The sequence below is a fragment of the Gymnoscopelus microlampas genome (genome assembly GCF_963454915.1).
Source record: "Gymnoscopelus microlampas genome assembly, chromosome: 21".
NCBI lineage: Eukaryota > Metazoa > Chordata > Actinopteri > Myctophiformes > Myctophidae > Gymnoscopelus > Gymnoscopelus microlampas.
In genome coordinates, this window is record NC_139958.1 from 37,362,981 (window position 1) to 37,381,225 (window position 18,245).

Sequence of the window (18,245 nt, forward strand, 5' to 3'; positions counted from 1 at the left end):
TGCATCAGAATATTTTTTCAGGCGGCCATACTGATTTCGATAAAGTGTGAGGGGCCACATATTGGACTATTGGATTGAATAGTCCAATTTGTTTTACAGCAGTACTGTCACATTATAAACATTTAACATTTGACACTAATAGTACATATTAGGGAATCTAGGTTTGAGCCTGTTTCAACAGGAGTATATTTATGGTTCACATTGAATTTATTTATAATCAAAGGTTTATGGTCTATTTATACTTAATTCTCTATTGTTTCACGTCTATATAAAAAGGAGGAAAGACATCCACATCTACACCCAAACTTGGGCAGGTGCTAAGCGAAAAAATATAACATTTTTTTTAATATTGCACCTGAGTGCTGCTGCTACAGCACATTGCTCATGTGTGCCTGTATAAATAGATGGCACTGATTCACAGCAGCCATATTATGAAGACATTCACCGGTGTTACCAATGATACTAATGAAGGCTCTGTTCCATTCTGGTCAAACAGAGTCAGGGTGCTGATATTGTGCATGTTGGCCCACTGGAAACACTCTGTTAAACCAGTGGGTCTACAGTTGGGGTCCAGGGTCCCTCATGGGCTTCCAAATGGCCCCTTACAGGTGTGTGACTCTGAGAGTGTACAAATGGAACCAAATGGACGCGGTTCCCACTGTGCTAGACTAAATGGAACAGAGCCTTCATTAGTATCATTGGTAACACCTGTGAAGGAAGTGATATTATGGCTGCTGTGCATAGAGCCTATTCAGGCCTCTGATAGGTGAGGGAACTTTCACATACATTGGTGCCACCTAGTGGAACAGCCTGGACACTGCAACCAAACTGACTTCGAACTTGAAAACTTTTAAGCAGTCAACAGCATCATGGAAATGGTTCTAGTCTGAATTTTTGAATTTAGTAATGTTTGGTTTGATTTGATTTTATGTTTTTGTGTTCTGATATGTGATGTCTTCTGTTATGAAAAGTGTTTATTTTATAGTTAAGTCATGTTTTTATGTGAGGACCACAATGGAAATAAGTCCTCGACTTTGTTGTGTTTTATCCTTGATAGTTTGAACCTGTACTCTTGTCAATTTGTATGGTTGGTTAGTACTTTCAATTTAATCAAATCAAATCAAAAGAGTCTTTTTGGATTCATTTCCGCAACACTGAGTTCCTGAAGTGGTTAAATGAGGAATTACTGTTGAACTGTTCCTTCTTCTAACATAATGCAAGTTTGTGGTTTGTTCTGGGATCTGTAGTTTGATGTTTTGTATTCCATACATGACGTCATTCATTCATTTTGACATATTTTTACTTTACTTGAGTATTTCCAATTTTCAATACTTTCACTTCTACTCCACTACATTTCAGAGGCAAATATTGTACTTTTTACTCTACTGCAATTATTTGAAAACTTTAGTTACTAGTTACAATGTAAGAGGTGTACGACATCAATATGGAGGCACTGACATTGTCTTCAGTCAACGAAAGCCTGCAGGTGTCAACGTGCTTACAACAACTCTGTCAGACACTTCTTGTCGCAGATATTTTGTCTGACACCGCACCTGTGCACCTGACATCCATCAGAGTCTTGGTTCTGGCTCACAGTGAATGCCGTGGTTTGGTTTCAGGCCCCTACAGCCATCAAGGGCTTCAGCTCATAATGACTCTATAATGTTTTGTATATATTTTGAAAATATGTTTTGTAATATGTATAAGCATTTCTGAAATTTGTGTTTGTTAGATTATTTCCCTGTAACAATGCTTCTCGGCAATATCTGACTATGTTTTTTATATATTTTGTACATATTTTTTGCAATATGTTTATAAACTTCTGAAAGTTCTAAAATTTGCTAGTTTATTTATATCTTCTATACCATTGGAACGCCTGTTTTCCCTTTTTAAATGGTATCACATTTTTTTAGGAATACTTGTGGGATGAGCAGAGTGATGAATGCAGCCACTAGAGTGCACCACACACCACAAATACATTTCCACCTCTCCCAGGATGTCTTTGCTAACATACTGACATTTCAGTCTAAAATGTATCAACAGATAAATATACAGATTGAACATGAGTCTACAAATCAAACATATCGCACTCTATGACATATCTATGAGGTATGACTCCAAATGAGGGTACGGTTTCATCTCGATCTGAGCCCATTGACTTAACATAAGATTTTATACATCTGTGGAGTTATTTCATTGGCCCTCTGGCACAAGAAATCTGACCCTGATCAGCCCAGTGGATTGTCAAATTAGCCACAGACCATTTGTCTTGAACCTGGCAGAGACAAAACAATAAATAGCAGCACTCGTAAAGATAACAAGACAGGGTCAAATAGTGTGGCTTTCCTGTCTATCTCAGACTTCATCTGGCCAGTCAATTGTTGGTACAATGAGCTTTTAAAAAGTCACAATGTGAACATTATTTGGGGATTTACTTCCCTTCTGTACGGGACAGTAGGCACTTAAACCCTATACTTAGTTGACCATCTATGCTGTCTAGGTTTTTGCTCTGCACAAAATATTTTTGCAGAAAATAGTCAATCTACAAAATCTATTTAAATTATTTTTAACCCCAAAGTAGGGAGGCTAGGGTTCAAGTGTTTAGCTCAGATGCACATTTGGTATTTTATCAGCCTGATGTAGCAGGATAAAAAAAGTGCATTCTATATTTTGGAGCGCCGCTACTGTATGTCCACCTTTTTGGTGTTTTTTAGACCAATCCAACCCTTTTAATATGGCTTAAAACTTGACCTGGTTTCAAACTCTGAAGATCAGCTACTAATAAATTCCATAAGTTTGTCAATTTGTTTTATTTTTTAGCATCACATTAATTATGAATGATTTACAAAAAGCCATTATCAAGTCCACTGGTAACAAAGGAGTGGATGAGCACTGTGCTTCTACATGTTTCCAAAAAACATCAGAAATTTAAGATTTTCACAAGAGATTCATGAAGGGAAAGGCTTTCCACGCATGCTTTTTTTGTTTTGTTTTAAACGAGTAGTAAACATTACATAGCAATGAGGAAAATTAATTAAAAGCAATGGCTCCTCAGTACACTAACAGACGTTTTAGGTGCTGTCCTTGTTAATGCTTGACTAAATTTCACATCTACATATATACACGGAACTCTGTTAAGTAAAGATGTTACGCAATAAGCACTCCAGAAAGGTTGATATAACAGGAGATAGAATTTCATTACAGCAGATAATTTGTAATATGTAACACTTGGAGACCACCATTTAACAGCAACTGAAATTATAGCCTGATTTACACTTTGTTGTACTACGCTGTTGTGTGACGAAAATAGCCTATCTACCAGGTCACAATGCAATGTGTTTTGAACTTGCATATCAGCTATTTTCAGCACACGACACCGCATTACGATGAAATATAAATTAAGCATCACTCTGAGGCAAGCAGACAATTGCATTCAATGCATTCTGCGTGCAAAACACCCCACAAAATGGGGTCAGAATTGTTGTATATAAACTTTTCCTAAAGAGACATTTCAAAGTAACTCTCATCATAAATAAGTCCAGCAGTAACCCGCTTCTTCTGTAACAGACATTCTACATTCAAACCAAAAAAAAATCATGTACATAGTTCCAAAACAAAAACTGCTGTTTTAAGACCAGCTGTCATTAAATAAGGTTACACACATAATAGCTTGTACATACAAGCAACATAAAATAATCTCAATTCTTCCCACGTGACTAATCATTTCTTTTAATTATGTAAGACATCAAGAGATTGAGAAAGTACTAAGGATAGTGAAAAACTGGTATATGAATTGTAAAACTACAGAATGGTGATAGAGCCAATTTGAAGCAAGTCCTCTGTGTATTTAGCACTTAGAATATGTAAGGAAGTGAGTGATTATCGTAATCTGCAGTTTAATTTAATTTAACTGGAAGTCACTTTAAATGAATATCACTATTTTGTATTGAAATAATATCTTACAGCAGCCCTAACGTGAAAAGTATCATAATCCAAACTGTTATGCAATAGTGTTTTCTAATAAATCTGAATCTGACATTTTAATCCGATTTGGGAACACTGAATGTGTTCCCAAACCATTCAAGTGAACATACAATCTGTTATAATTCTCTAATAATGTTGTACAAAATACACTAGTATGCATTTATGTGTGCTGATTAGTTATATTGTAACGTAAAATGGTTATGATGCGCAACAGACGGAAAATACTGATACAATTCACCGTCAGGGGACAAGCCTCTATTCCTTACATTTTACTGGATCAAGTACTTGCCTATTATAGATGACATAGTTACTGCTTTTATAACGGTTGATCTGAGAAAAAAACAAAGTCACCATGTTTAAGCCATTTAATAAGCTATCTTATTTATCATTTTGAATGTGTATATAAATGCGAATATATTGTTTAAATAGAGTTATTGTATTACCAGCAATCTCCTAACAAAACTTATTTTAGGGTTAGTGAGTTAATCTGTTGTAAAATGCATATATTGGTGGATGAAGTGGTAGGTGTGAGCGTAGAAGGACAGACTTCGTTTAGTCAGTGCCTTAGGCTTGATTGATACTTAGTTGCGTGTGGTGTCAACTAGGGCGATCGAGTGCTGAAAATAGCCGCTCTCCAAGCTCACAGCGCGATGCAGTTGTGAGTTTGTAGACCGCGAGCACCGGCACGCAACAAAGAATAAATCATTGCTTTATTTTGTTATGTAACTTTTATACATGCGTATTCTTGTCATTTTAGTACAGTTGGATACTGCGTTGCTTCACTCGCCTAATTTTTTACCCATGGTGCAGTCGAAAGGAGAGACAACTACTGAAGACACCTGAGAAAACACTTTCTGGTACATCAAGGAAGAAGGAAAGGGGCAGGTTTAGGCCACAGTTATGATGCCTGCTCATCTCAATGTTAAAGGTAGTGTAAGTGATGTGTTTTGGTTAAACCAAAACTATTTTTTTGTTAAAAAGTTAAGGTTCTACAGCATATTCTGATGGTAATCATTGCTAAAGAGCAGTGTTTGTTCAATAACAGAGGTCTCTCCGTATCTCCCGCTATTTAATGAACAGAAAATATATTTTGAGGTGGGTTGCCAATTTCAGCCAGTCAGGAGAGTACCCAGTTATCAGCATCAATTTCATAGTGTTCCGGGTTGAAATCTTTCTGCTATAATTTCTTTAACTTCCAATTTCACTTTTATTTATCCTGTATCAGTTCTCTGTCCTAATTGGATAACGATTAGTATCCCCACGTGAAAACGCATTTCGTGTTTAAAGAGCTGGAGACACAGGGAGACCCCCGTTACTGAACAAACACTCTATAGCAACGATTGCTATGAGAATATAGCTATTTAACACTTATTTTAACACAAAAATATCACTTACTGCACGTTTAACTGAGCTCGTAGATCAGCTATTTTCTGCACACGGCACCATCATACAATGTATGAAGTATAAATCAACTTGCAAGGAGATGGGGGATGTCAGGCTGGGATGTGGTAACATGAAACCCCCCGGGGGGACGAGAGAAGACGAAAATGTGTTCAGAAGGTTTGGGGTGGGGTGTTGTTCAGGCCACATCGAGGACACCAGCAGCTACTAGCTGTCTGGACAGCCAGTCCAGGCCCTCGTGGAGACCCATACCACTGCGAGCGTCACAGCCCTGGATGTGCCAGCTCCTCCCGCAGCACAGCTTGTGTAGACTCAGTAACTCTGTCATCTCCTCCACCGAAACGGCACCCGGTACATCCTAACAGACAGAGGGAACAGTATGTATTTCTGTACAGGATTTTACAGTGTGTTTTGGGGTGTCCCAGAGATAAAAATAAATGAATAGAAATACTGTATCAAATGGGGGTCTGTGGCCTAATGCAGTGGTCTTCAACAGGGTGTCTGGGACCCCTAGGGTGTCTGCCAAATTTTTTACCACTTGAACCCTAGCATCCCTATTCTGAGGGGAACATTAGCCGAAAAACAGCGGATCTACAAGCACACAACGCTTCGCGCTGCGAGGTGTTGTGAACTTGTAGATCGGCCATTTTCGGCAAAGGGGTTTGATGTAGAGGGGGGAAAAAAGAGCAGACCAAGTAAAGGTTTGAGGGTTCACACATTAATATAAAGCAACCCAATGATAGTTCTGCCAAACAAGTCTATGAAGCTATCTATGAAATCTATGAAAAGGTTTAATCTGCAACACAATTTTATACAATATGTAGTGGGGGGTCCCTGCTTCATCTCTGGCTCAGCTATGTGGTCCTTGGCCTGAAAAACGTTTAAGACCCCTGGCCTAATGAATATCAAACTTGGGGGTTGTTGAATTGAAAAGGGCAGACATCCATCCAGTATGCAGTACCTGTTTGTTAGCGAAGATGAGCAGCAGTGCGTCTCTCAGCTCCTTCTCAGTCAGCAGCTTGGCCAGCTCACTGTGGGCCTCCATCAGCCTGTCTCTGTGGCAGCTGTCTATCACGAACACCACCGCTGTCCACGCGCAAAACACAAGGAGGAGAGCCTCATCAAAGCCACATAATCATTCACCAGCTCAGTGACCTTGTAGTTAGAGTATCCGTCCTGAGATTGGGAGGTCGGGGGTTCGATGCCCCAGCCGGGTCAAACAAAGGCTATAGAAAACGGGACCCAATGCTTCCCTGCTTGGCACTCAAGGGTTGGATAGGGGGTTAAGTCCCCAAGGTAGAACTAGCGAGATAATGTCGTAAAAAACTACAATACATTTTTATGTATATTTTCAAAATAATAGATCTACAATCTCAAGATATGCTATTTTGGGAAGAAAAAAATCTAAGACATTTGAACTATTTTGCAAAGTTTATTACATTTTCTAATTTATTTTTCAGCTATAATGACATGCCCAAAATAGAGACGCCAGGTTGAAAGTGATTAAACCTATAACCAAGGTCATATGATATGTATGTTATTGTGCTATGACCAGGCGGCAAGGAAGCTCCGCTGGATTTGAAGCCCAGGAGGAAGTCATTTTTTAAGATCAGTCCGCACCAACGATTTGCAACTGCAACTCTTTGCAACCATCATCTCCAAACGGCACCACTGGTTGCATTGGTGTGGACTGGGCTTTTGGACTTCAGTTTTCATTAATGCCCTGCAGATGTCGCTACTCCTTGAACTCCATTCAAGCTCAATGATTGATAGTTAGAAACGGAATGGAACCTTACAGTTCTGTAACTCAAGAGTGTACAAATGGAACCACATGGACCAGTTAAATGAACTGAATTCTACACTGTAGATTGGTGTCAGGGATTAAAATGGTATCAAATGTGGGTTAGAATCATTGCTCTAACTTGTGTTGCTAGCTTTTTTTCATTTATTTAAAATACTATTATTGATATTGGAAATATTGCTTTGTTTTGCTTTTGTCGTCATTCCCTTTCTGTAATCATTGTGTCGAGTTGTGTCTTTGCTTTAACAGCTTTTACCACTTAAACCCTATATGGTTGACCAGAGTCCCTCAGGGCTCTATACTAGTGTATTTTCAGTTTTCTGTTATTGTGGGGAAAGCTTTCGCTGAAAATAGCCGATCAACAAGCTCACAACGTGCAACGCTCGATCTGCAATTTTCAGTGAAAGCTGGTTAAGGGCAAACCAAAGGCATAGCAGTTACCTTGTGTGTTTAGATAGTAGTGCTTCCAGAGAGGTCGGAGCTTATGTTTTCCACCTACATCCCAAATGGTGAATTTCAGATTCTTGTACTCGACCGTCTCCACATTGAAGCCTTGAAAAGAAAAGATTACATGAACATAAACTCACATGTACATTCACGTCACAGTAAATTTGTAGATAATCTATTTGAGCTATTTCTGAAGAATTTATGACATTTCTTTAAATCTATTGAACATTTTCACTTATAATGACATGCCCATATTAAGCACGGCAGGTTGAAAGTGGTTCAAATGACGAGTGAAGTGGCTACTAAAATGTATTTACCAATGGTTGGGATGGGTTGCATGAATTCATCTTGTTTTAGCTTAAAGAGGATGGTGGTTTTTCCTGCTCCATCCAGACCTAGGGTTACCACCCGGATCTCCATCTTTGGACCGATGTGAACCCGGTTGTCCTGAAAAACAAAACCTGTGGCTTGAATACAACGCACTGAAACCCAAGACAAGTCGTTCCCATTTAAGCTGGCAGCACGCTTCACACAAAGTCCAATGTTTCTCTGCTTTTGCTGAAACCAAACAGGTTCTCTGTGTAGATGAAATTATTTTATAATCGCTGTGCTGAACAGTGATTTTGCCACCTGGATATCTACTGTTTGTTTTACTCTCCGACATGCTTTTTGACATAATTTGTCATCATTTTGAGTTGACACAGTTGGCAGATTGCGGAAATAAAACAATACGAAACTAGAGTGCACCTTGTTAGAAATAACTACATGCATAAATACTATATTGTTGCAGTCTGGCAGAAACCTCCAGACAGCAATTAACTACTGTGAAGTATCAAAAGTAGCAGATCCACAACGGCGCAAAGCGACACGTTTCGAGCTTGTAGTGGGGTTGTGGGAAGGTGGCGTTGGGGCAATCAAAAAAATACGATTTTTCTTTTCTTATCAAGAAACGGAAAATAGTGGGGTTGTCGACTCATCGTGACCAGCGTGAAGAGGATGTCAAAGACGGCCACTTGACTATTCATACACACACACACATAGAGAAACAGCAGCAACACAGGAAAGACAACACACACACACACAAGCCCTTGTAGAGGCACGCAGAACTGATTTAGCGGTTCATAAACAATATAGTTATAGCAGAAATTAAGTTCAATATGAGTGGGTGCCGGGTGGCTTAAAAGAGTTTTTGTAACTCCGAGGGTGAGAGGGTAAATACATGGACCACGGGTCCATTTGGTTCCATTTGTACCCTCTCGGAGTTCAATTAACACTGGAAAAGTCACTGATTGTGTACATTTTACCTGCTGTAGCCTATGTGCCAGCAAACACAATAAGCCCCAGCGTTTGAGGACAATTGAACAAATCGTTCAATTCATGGATCGCTATGTAACATTACCGAGTGGGCAGGTCATGCTCATAGAGTCACAGACAACCCGCCCAGCAACAGCTGCCACCCGGGATGGAGAAAAAACACACGGTCCGTGGCCAAGGATAAAATCAAGAGCTGTATTAAGAAAATCTGGTGGTTCTGGCCACATATTTTGGCTAAATATGCTTCAGTTTACAAATGTGTACAGAAACACTTCCGCTGCTTTTATTGATATTGTAGCGCTCTAGTGCTCCGAGCTAGAATCGAACCCAGCAGACTCAGCTGCGTCAAGAAAACTCACGCGGGGGTGGTCGCGACCAAATCTTTTACAGCACTGCTACAATATTATTCATTCATTTCATTGATAAGATAAGCCTACAAATCAACAGGAGTCACTGCTGTAATTTAATTTTCTACTAAATACTCATATACAAGGCCAGCAATGTATGTTTTAAGTTTAAAATATTCTTTATGTCAACTTTGAAATATGTGGGGTCGCCAAAGAATCCCCCATAAAATGGAGTCATGGTATAAAAAAAGTTTGAGAACCCCTTGCTATATAAGATATAAACTTTGTCGTGGCAATGTGTCAGTTTGATTTCTCCACGTCATTTTGTTCTTGTGACTTTCGCTGAACTTCAGTTTCTGCAAAGAGTATGCTGCCACCTTTAGGCAAGAAAACTCCATGCAGATATCTCTAGTAGCACTGATGGTTGGATAGCACAGTATTTTACCTTAGTGAAGGTAACAGGGATGCCAGCGTCCAGCTGAATATGATCTGCTAGCTCTGTGAACTGGTGCTGTTGTTTCTGAAGCGTCTCCAGCAGACAGTTTATCTCTTGCTTTGACAACACAACTCTGCAGTCATCCTAGAGCAAGACACAACATGCACAAACCGGTTCATTTCCCCGCTTTCACATTTTACATCACAGACACATCGTTTTTGTAATATGTTGAGATTTGGCTTAAGGGCATTGCCGTTCTGATCTGTAAACTGAAAAACCACAGGAATGCAATGATACGTCATCCAGGTTAGTGCATTAAAAACTGATTTACTAATTAATAAAAACACATTGGGCTGTGTGCAAGGGCCTTCATTTGAAAAAAAAATTGGTATAGAGGGGAAATAAAGGAGGGGGCCAAGGATAGACCCTGAAGGGACCCCGGTCAACCAGGTATATGGGGTTTCAGTGATTGTTAACGGTCTATACCAGTGATTCTCAATCTGGGTCGGGACCCCCAGTGGGGTCCCCAAATGATTTTGGAGGGGTCCCCAGAAGATTAGCTTAATGTGCAACATTGTTCTCTCACTCAACAGTAAACAAACCAACATACAGTCAATTAAATGGAGGACAAATTACTCACATTTCCACTTTTTTATTGGCACACCAATAAAGTGAACGCTTACGCGTTTCGGCTATGAGCCTTCCTCATGCTCTGAGGAAGGCTCATAGCCGAAACGCGTAAGCGTTCACTTTATTGGTGTGCCAATAAAAAAGTGGAAATGTGAGTAATTTGTCCTCCATTTAATTGACATTTTTGGATGTGCTACCTTTTTGGAATTTTTTAAAATTCCTTTTTTGATATGTATACTGACTTTGGGTCTAGCACTCCACTGAGAAAACCCATTGTTGATGCGCAACCTCTTTTTCTTATTTAAACCAACATACAGTATAAGTGTATACAGGGTATCTGCACATTTCGAAAGTGACCATTTAAGGACTTTCAAGACCTTTTTAATACAGCTAAAATAAAACAATAACATTTAGATTAAGACCATTACTGTGTCAAAAGCAAACAACAAACTACAATAACACTTTTCAAACATTGGCCAAATTGTCAAACATTACCTGCCGTTGCGAGGCATTGTGAGCATGTAGATCGGCTATTTTCACATTTTTTATCTGTGAAAAGCACTTGAAATTCTACAATTCCAAGTGCTTGTGTGGGTGGGGGGGTCCCCAATTCAAATATGATTTTTTTTTTGGGGGGTGTCGCGGCCAGGAACAGTTGAGAACCACTGGTCTATACCAGCATAATAAACAGTGTCCCCACCTGTTGTAAGGTTTTCTCACAGTGCAGACAGGCCGTGGACACCTGGGACAGCAGGATGGTCATGTCCTCCTGCTGCTGCCGTAGCCAGATCAGCCTCTCCCTCACGTGGGCGTCCACCACGCTCAGCGCCATCTCCTCTTGGCGGCACAGCGTCTCGTGGAGATCCACAAAGTAGGCGCGCACGCAGGTGCGTGCACTTTCTGCTGTGCCCGGGACCTGGCCAAGAGGACCCACAAAATATATATGTAGGCTAGGGGGCATTTAACATGTTTTGTCTCAATAGAAGAGCAGGTAGACAACATGTTATATTGTATTAACATACTCTACCATACAGATTGGACACAATTACATTTTATTCATTAAGAAAAAGTTACATAGTGAGGCTTTAAGTAACAAATGAGCGTACTTCTTCCATCATTGGCCCAGGATGCACTGCAGCTCTTACGTGTTCTGTGTGGGCCATGCCAACCCCATCCTCCACTATCTGCTCGCCTCCCTCTATCTGCTGCACGATGCCCACCAGCTTCCTGGAGTATTCGGACACCTCCTCAGTGAAGGTGCGGATGCAGTGGGCCATGTCCAAAATGGAGGCACGGATCTGAGTCGCTTCACCCTCCAGAACAGCATGCTGAGAGGGGACAAAACAGCCGTCACTCATAATACCACAATTTTTCACAGCAACTACAATTAGAGTCGCTCTACAATTACAATTTAGGCATTTAGCAGACACTCTTATCCAGAGCGACTTACAATAAGCAAGGTAAACACATTCACAGAATGCAGAGTAATTGTGTAGTAGTGCCTCAATAAACTAGGATCCCAGGTAAACCAAGAACCTGGCATCATTCTAGTGAACAATACAATATATTATCGAAATAACAATCTGTACATTTGAAATTATACCAGTTAAACAATTAACCTAGCATCTGTTTATACCAGGATTTATACCACTCTGGGTGTGCCCAGAGCCATGGGTATGCCGATGTGCAAGCAGACAGAAGTCAACAGTATTGTCAATGCACTACTAAATATTATCTAACACACTCATTATAAATGTTATTAGCTGCAGCAATGTTGCTTATATCACAGTGCACTATAAGGTCAACTTCATGCAGCCTGCCATGTTTTTACCCTGAACCGGACAACTACAAAAAACGGAGGATTTTATTGTGTAGAAACCTATCAAAAGTTTCCTAGGGGTTGTGGGCATTCATTCCTGTCAATTTCATTGGATTTGATTGGATTTCGTTGGATTTCGTTGGATTTGATTGGATCAAATTGACAGGTAGTGATGCCCACAAGCCCTAAGAAACTTGTGGATAAGGAAAGAAGTGAAATCCATAAGGAAAGAGTCACTGAAACATGTTCACATCTCATTATGTGTCCGTGCTTCTTTTTCAGCAGGTAACTACTCGCATACCTTATGCCCCTGGTGTTTCCCATACTCCTTACACACGCAGCACATGAGCGGACTGGATTGGCAGGCTTCCTCCAAGCAGACAAACTCGATGGCATGAACCTGATGCTGCGGGCAGAGGGTCTTTTCGTGGGGTTTGTCGGCCAAGGGCACGCGACGGTGTTTGGCCAGTGTGCGCGTGGAGTGGGTGAGCTGGGAGCAGTCGGCACACAGGTGCGTGGCACACACGGTGCAGTACATCGAGGCCGTGTGACTTTCATCCTCGTCGCATCGGATTACACACTGGAAGAAGAAAGGGAAATGATATCGATGAATCAAGGACACGTTTGTTTAGATGTAGGAGTGCAACTATTGATTAACGTTTTAGTGATTATTCTATCGATTACTTTTACTTTTTTACACATCAATACATCGATTAACCACTTAACCATTATTGTAGAATTCGTCACAACAGTGACTCGTGCAAAAAAATGTGAAAATAGCAGTTTTTGTGTTCTCAGAACCCAACACCAACTCGGGAATCAGGCTGTGGGTGCCTGAGTTGGCGATGGCCAGTCTGCACTCTCACATCACATTGTACATAGCATTTAGTGTAAAGTAAACAACAGAATAGCAGTCGTACTTCTCCCATGCCTTTGAGGGCATCCTCTGCCATGCTAGACTGGTTGGACGCACCATTCTGCAGTCTCTCCAGAAGCTCCAGCAGAGCAAAGTTTTTCTTTAGACCCCAAACTCCAGAGTCCCCTGCACATGATAAAGAGAGACACAGAGACACACAGAGACAAAGAATTATAAAAAACAAGTATAAACCAATCTTCTTAAAGCTTACTTATTCTAATGACTAAAACTTTTTAACCAGTCTGTATGGTAGAGTATGTTGTTAACACAATATAACTAGTTAATCTGTAACCGGAATGCTCGGTACAACAATCTAGTTGGACGCTTTTTCTTTTCGCGGCACGCTTGGTGAGAACAGTCGGCACCATTGAGGTGGAACACTTGGCCCCACTTTGTGAGAAGAGACTAGAGCCCCTTATGTTAAGTTAGGAACTAGTAAGGCAAAAACGGTTAAAACAATGGAGGCACGCCGTCTGAAGCGGACTTAAGCCACCAGAAGCACTGCCGAGCGAGCTAAGGCGAGCGAGTTGCCGTGCCAAACGTTGCGAAGTCCGTTTGAGTTACGTCGTAACTACCACATCGTATATCATTAGAGATTAGAGATAAAAAAGATGATATCAAATGGGGGTCCATGGCCTAATGCATATCAAACTGGGGGTTTTAGATCTAAAGGGATAATCAGCCTGCTTATTATGAACCACAGTGATGCTCACCTAGCTCAGTAACTTGTCTGTCAAAGGGGCAGCGGACTGCTCTGCCGTGGAGGGGCAGCCGGGTGAGACAGTCATGACACACAGTGTGACCGCACAGCAGGAGACGAGGGACCTTGTCTCCCTGCAGAGAGAAGACGTCCTCGCACACGCCACACTCCAACACCTGCACATGAAAACACAACACAATCACACACTCTGAACACCTGCAAATCAAAACGCTCGCCCCGGGGACAAATCCGGCGACCTCAGAACCCTAACCCTATTCCTTAAACATAACCTCAGTAAAACTATGCCTAAACCTAACCTTATTCCTAAACGTAACCTCAGTAAAACTATGCCAAAACCTAACCTTATTCCTGAACTTAACCTCAGTAAAACTATGCCTATCCCTAAACGTATTCCTAAACTTATCCTCAGTAAAACTATGCCTATCCCTAAACGTATTCCTAAACTTATCCTCAGTAAAACGACTACAATAATACAAGAACCGCTGGGGGCAAGTGGTCCGCGGAAAGAAATGGGGACGACTGTGTTTTGGGTCAAGTGTTCCTGTTACCATGAAAACACAAATGAAAACGAAACACAATCTTACTCTCTAACCCCTGCAAATGAGAACACAATACAATCACACTATCTAACACCTGCACATGAAAACACAACACAATCACACTCTTTGACACCTGCACATGAAAACACAATCACACTCCAACACCTGCAAATGAAAACAATCACTTTCTAACACCTGCAAAAAGCATTTGCTTGGCAGCAGATTTACGCATTTCCAAAAGCTGTCATCATACACAGTTTGCACAGCCCATTTTGATAAGAGTAATATAAAGTGCTGCTTATCTAGACTATTCCACATTTGTGTTGGTTTGAATGAGTTTGAAAGGTTGGGATCCTCAGTCAGATCAGTATAAACGCAAGAATAACACACATAAAAACCCTTTATAATACTATATGTATACGATACAGTATGATCCATGACTGACATTCTTGACTGGATATGACAAATCTAATTTTGATTTAAAAAACAAAATACATATAACAAATGGTGGTGACGTTTAATGTTAATGGCCACACACACACACACACACACACACACACACACACACACACACACACACACACACACACACACACACACACACATCAATCTCTCAGTGTGAAAATGAATTACCACTGTGTGTGTGTGTGTGTGTGTGTGTGCCATAGTTAATTCAACTCATCCTTTCTTTAACAGTTTATTATGCACAAAAAGTGTGACATTAAACCAGTGGTGGAAGAAGTACTCAGATAAGTAAAAGTAGCAATACCACAATACTCTGTTAAAACTTACAAGTAAAAGGCCTGTGTTCAAAATGTTACTTGAGTAAAAGTACAAAAGTATTGGCATCAAAATATAATAAAATATATAATAAAAGATCAAAATTGTGATCTGCATTAAATCGTAGCACTAGCTAAAATCATTAGCATGTTGCAGTCAGCCGGCTGCATGAAGGCCTGGCTTTTAATGTTAGGAATGTATGGAGAACATTCTATCAACACTGGCTCTTCATAATAACTGTATTGTTTTGTTTCACAGCACTTATTAGCGTTTATTTTAAACGCTAGATTGCAGAATATCGTTGCACTGACGCGCACGCGCGCACAAACACGCACGCCACTGATGCCAAGCCAAGCGTTCAAGCCACAGTGTTGCCAGAAATAAGCAACCAGGTCTATGAAAACAAGCCCCAAAAGAAGCGACTACGCTATGGATGGCTATTTGTAAATAGCCAATCTACAAGCACATAACACATCGCGTTAAATAAGCATCAACTAGACTTTAGAAACAAGCCCAAAAAAACACAACCCGCAACTACCAATATTTACAACCAACTTCACAGGAAAAAAACAAGACCAAAGTTGCTTGTAATAAGCGGACATGGCAACCCTGGTCAGACACCACGAAGACAGAACCTCTGTCGTATGTTAGCAAGCAATGCGTCTAATACAAGCACCGTTTTCACAGTCAACCAAAGTTGTTCTTTGGTTTAAAATGTATTGTTCAAAACACAGTAACAATAACCTTCACAGTATTTCCATTCGTCCCCCTCCCGTGGTGTCGGTCCTGCTTGTTTATGCCTGCAGCAGCGGCCATTCTTTCTTGGGCTACACACTACTTCTACAACAGAGAATACGGTAGCGGTAGGTTCTGGGTTCTACCAGTAAGGACTACAATAGAGAATACGGTAGGACTATTAAAGGACTACAACAAGGTGGAAGATGGGGGAGTGAGTCTCAACAGCTTGTCCAAAGCTGTTGAATGTTTAAAAAAAAAAAAAAAAAAAAAAAATATGTATATATATATATATATATATATATATATATATATATATATATATATATATATATATATATATTTATATATAATTATTAAATTATTATTATTATTATTATATATTTATTTTCATTTTTTTTCTCCAAAGAACATAAAGAAAGACAAATAGATTAGTAAACATGGTCAAAGCCTAAATGTAAATGTTTATCAGAAAAAGGAAATGACCTTTTCCCTGGACAGCTACTGACTCTGTGTCATAAAGGTACCTACTATGTTATACTGGTAGTTTGTAAATGCAAGAACCCCATTTTTGTGCATTTTTATTTTACATTGTACCTCACCAACTGTAGGGAGATTCTGTGAGGTCGGTGTGATATGACACATAATGCAGTGGTGGAAAAAGTACTCCATTTTTGTTTACTTAAGTAGGCTAAAAGTATCCATACTGCAATGTAGAAACACTCTGTTACAAGTAAAAGTCTGGTAATCAAAATTTACTTGAGTAAAGGTACAAAAGTAATGGCATCAAAATATACTTAAAGTACCAAAAGTAAAAGCACAACATTTGAGATGGCATCAATATATACTTGAAGTACCAAAAGTAAAAGTACAACATTTGAGATTACTCCACATAGAGATGTTGTGGAGTAGAAGTAAAAGTATTGAAAATTGGAAATACTCCAGTAAAGTAAAAAATACCTAAAAAATGTACTATGAGTACATCACTTGAGTAAATTTGCTTAATTACTTTACACCACTGCACATATGTGTTTAAGATGATGTCCAATCCATCCACATTTTAGTTGTCCTTGTGTCACACTCACAGCAAGAGGCGCTATTATGGAATAATGATTTGCTGTCAACACGCATAGTCAAACTATACTGTGGTTAGAAAGGTATTCATGTGCTCTTGATGTTGTGTTTATCCTCCTAGTCTCCACATACAACTTCCCCTTCGGAGGGCCTTGCCTCATGAAAGGACGATCCTTGTAAATAAGAATGTATTCTTAAATCACCCTGTACTGTACAACCTGTCTCATAAGTAATACATAAATAACAAATACATTACTTTTCCATGACATTTAACTTAATTTCCATGATAAGAAATAAACACACTTAAAAAAAACTAATTGTTGCATGATCTTCACACACCATTATGTGGCCTGTTCTGTGCACAGTCAACTATATTTACATGTTTGGTTTATATCTTTTAAGAAATCTTTAACCAGAATTCTGTGACTTTATCAAAAGTTTAACAAATTATTTTCCATAAATCTTTATTATTGACATTTCCAGGTCTTACAGCTGACATTGTCATGTACACCAGTAGAGGGAGTACTTGTGGATAGGAAAATGGTACTACTGCTGCTTGGGGAAATAGTCTTGTATTTAGTGCAGCTATTTTAATCAAACTATCATTACACACTATCATTTTATAGAGGTATCTAAAGAGCACAGAGTATGTTTATGGCCATCAATTATAGGCATGTGAACCAATTCTCGTGATGACAGCTGTGGGCCTGATCACCTCTGTAGGTCTGAATATTACTTTAAAATGATCAGCAACACAAGTTGGTATTCCACTACAAGAACACATACCAATAAATGAATGTATTTGGTTGATTAATATGTATTTCCTGTAGACACGGGGGTGTCTTGCCTTTTAATTTTAACAGAGGCCAATATTTGATTTATTTATTTGATCTTTTAGACTGGTTCGAGTACAGTATCAGTTAATGTTATTAACTATCTGTTGTGTATTTATAGGGAGTACAAATGTAGAACTATGATTGTCGTCATCTGAACATTGTATACCTTTTTTTACTATCTATATGTACTGCTAATGTAAAGAGCAGTACAAATTTGCATGGCAGCAAAAATCTACAGAAACCTAGTCATATATTAGAAATATTCCATGAAACAGTGTATTATAACTATTCACATTCACAGATGCCACAGTTGAATAACTTGTGCCATAAAAAAAAGTTGATTTAATAATTAGACTTTTACACCTTTAGTTTTGCTAAGGGCGCGCTCCCACCGTACTTTTATTTTACCTCTGGGGCAGAATCTGCCAATGCTTTGTCAATGCAAATGCGTGGATTCTTGGAAAA

General features: G+C 39.6%; 1 protein-coding gene across 2 annotated transcripts; it reads right to left on the reverse strand.

The window, feature by feature from the left end:
- Nucleotides 1–2,791: 2,791 nt before the first annotated feature.
- On the reverse strand, nucleotides 2,792–15,967 carry trim23 (tripartite motif containing 23). Of its 2 annotated transcripts, none has more exons than XM_084046906.1 (11): nucleotides 15,880–15,967; nucleotides 13,809–13,971; nucleotides 13,100–13,221; nucleotides 12,481–12,759; nucleotides 11,506–11,688; nucleotides 11,061–11,276; nucleotides 9,740–9,874; nucleotides 7,951–8,080; nucleotides 7,628–7,738; nucleotides 6,347–6,471; nucleotides 2,792–5,743 (listed from the first exon to the last, which is right to left on the reverse strand). In XM_084046906.1, exons 1-11 carry the CDS (start codon nucleotides 15,949–15,951, stop codon nucleotides 5,564–5,566), a joined length of 1,716 nt encoding a protein of 571 aa, XP_083903032.1. In that variant the 5' UTR covers nucleotides 15,952–15,967; the 3' UTR covers nucleotides 2,792–5,563. The 2 variants fall into 2 exon arrangements, with proteins under 2 accessions (XP_083903032.1, XP_083903031.1); XM_084046905.1 differs by having other exon boundaries at nucleotides 11,467–11,688.
- Nucleotides 15,968–18,245: the final 2,278 nt, after the last annotated feature.

Excerpts from the sequence above, each read along its gene's own strand:
- trim23 (XM_084046905.1), bottom strand. The coding sequence starts at position 15,951 with ATGGCCGCTGCTGCAGGCATAAACAAGCAGGACCGACACCACGGGAGG. Across the intron at positions 11,689-12,480 it reads GGAAACACCAGGGGCATAAG|CATGCTGTTCTGGAGGGTGA; the intron begins GTATGCGAGTAG and ends GTCCCCTCTCAG. Across the intron at positions 8,081-9,739 it reads TCCCTGTTACCTTCACTAAG|GACAACCGGGTTCACATCGG; the intron begins GTAAAATACTGT and ends TTTGTTTTTCAG.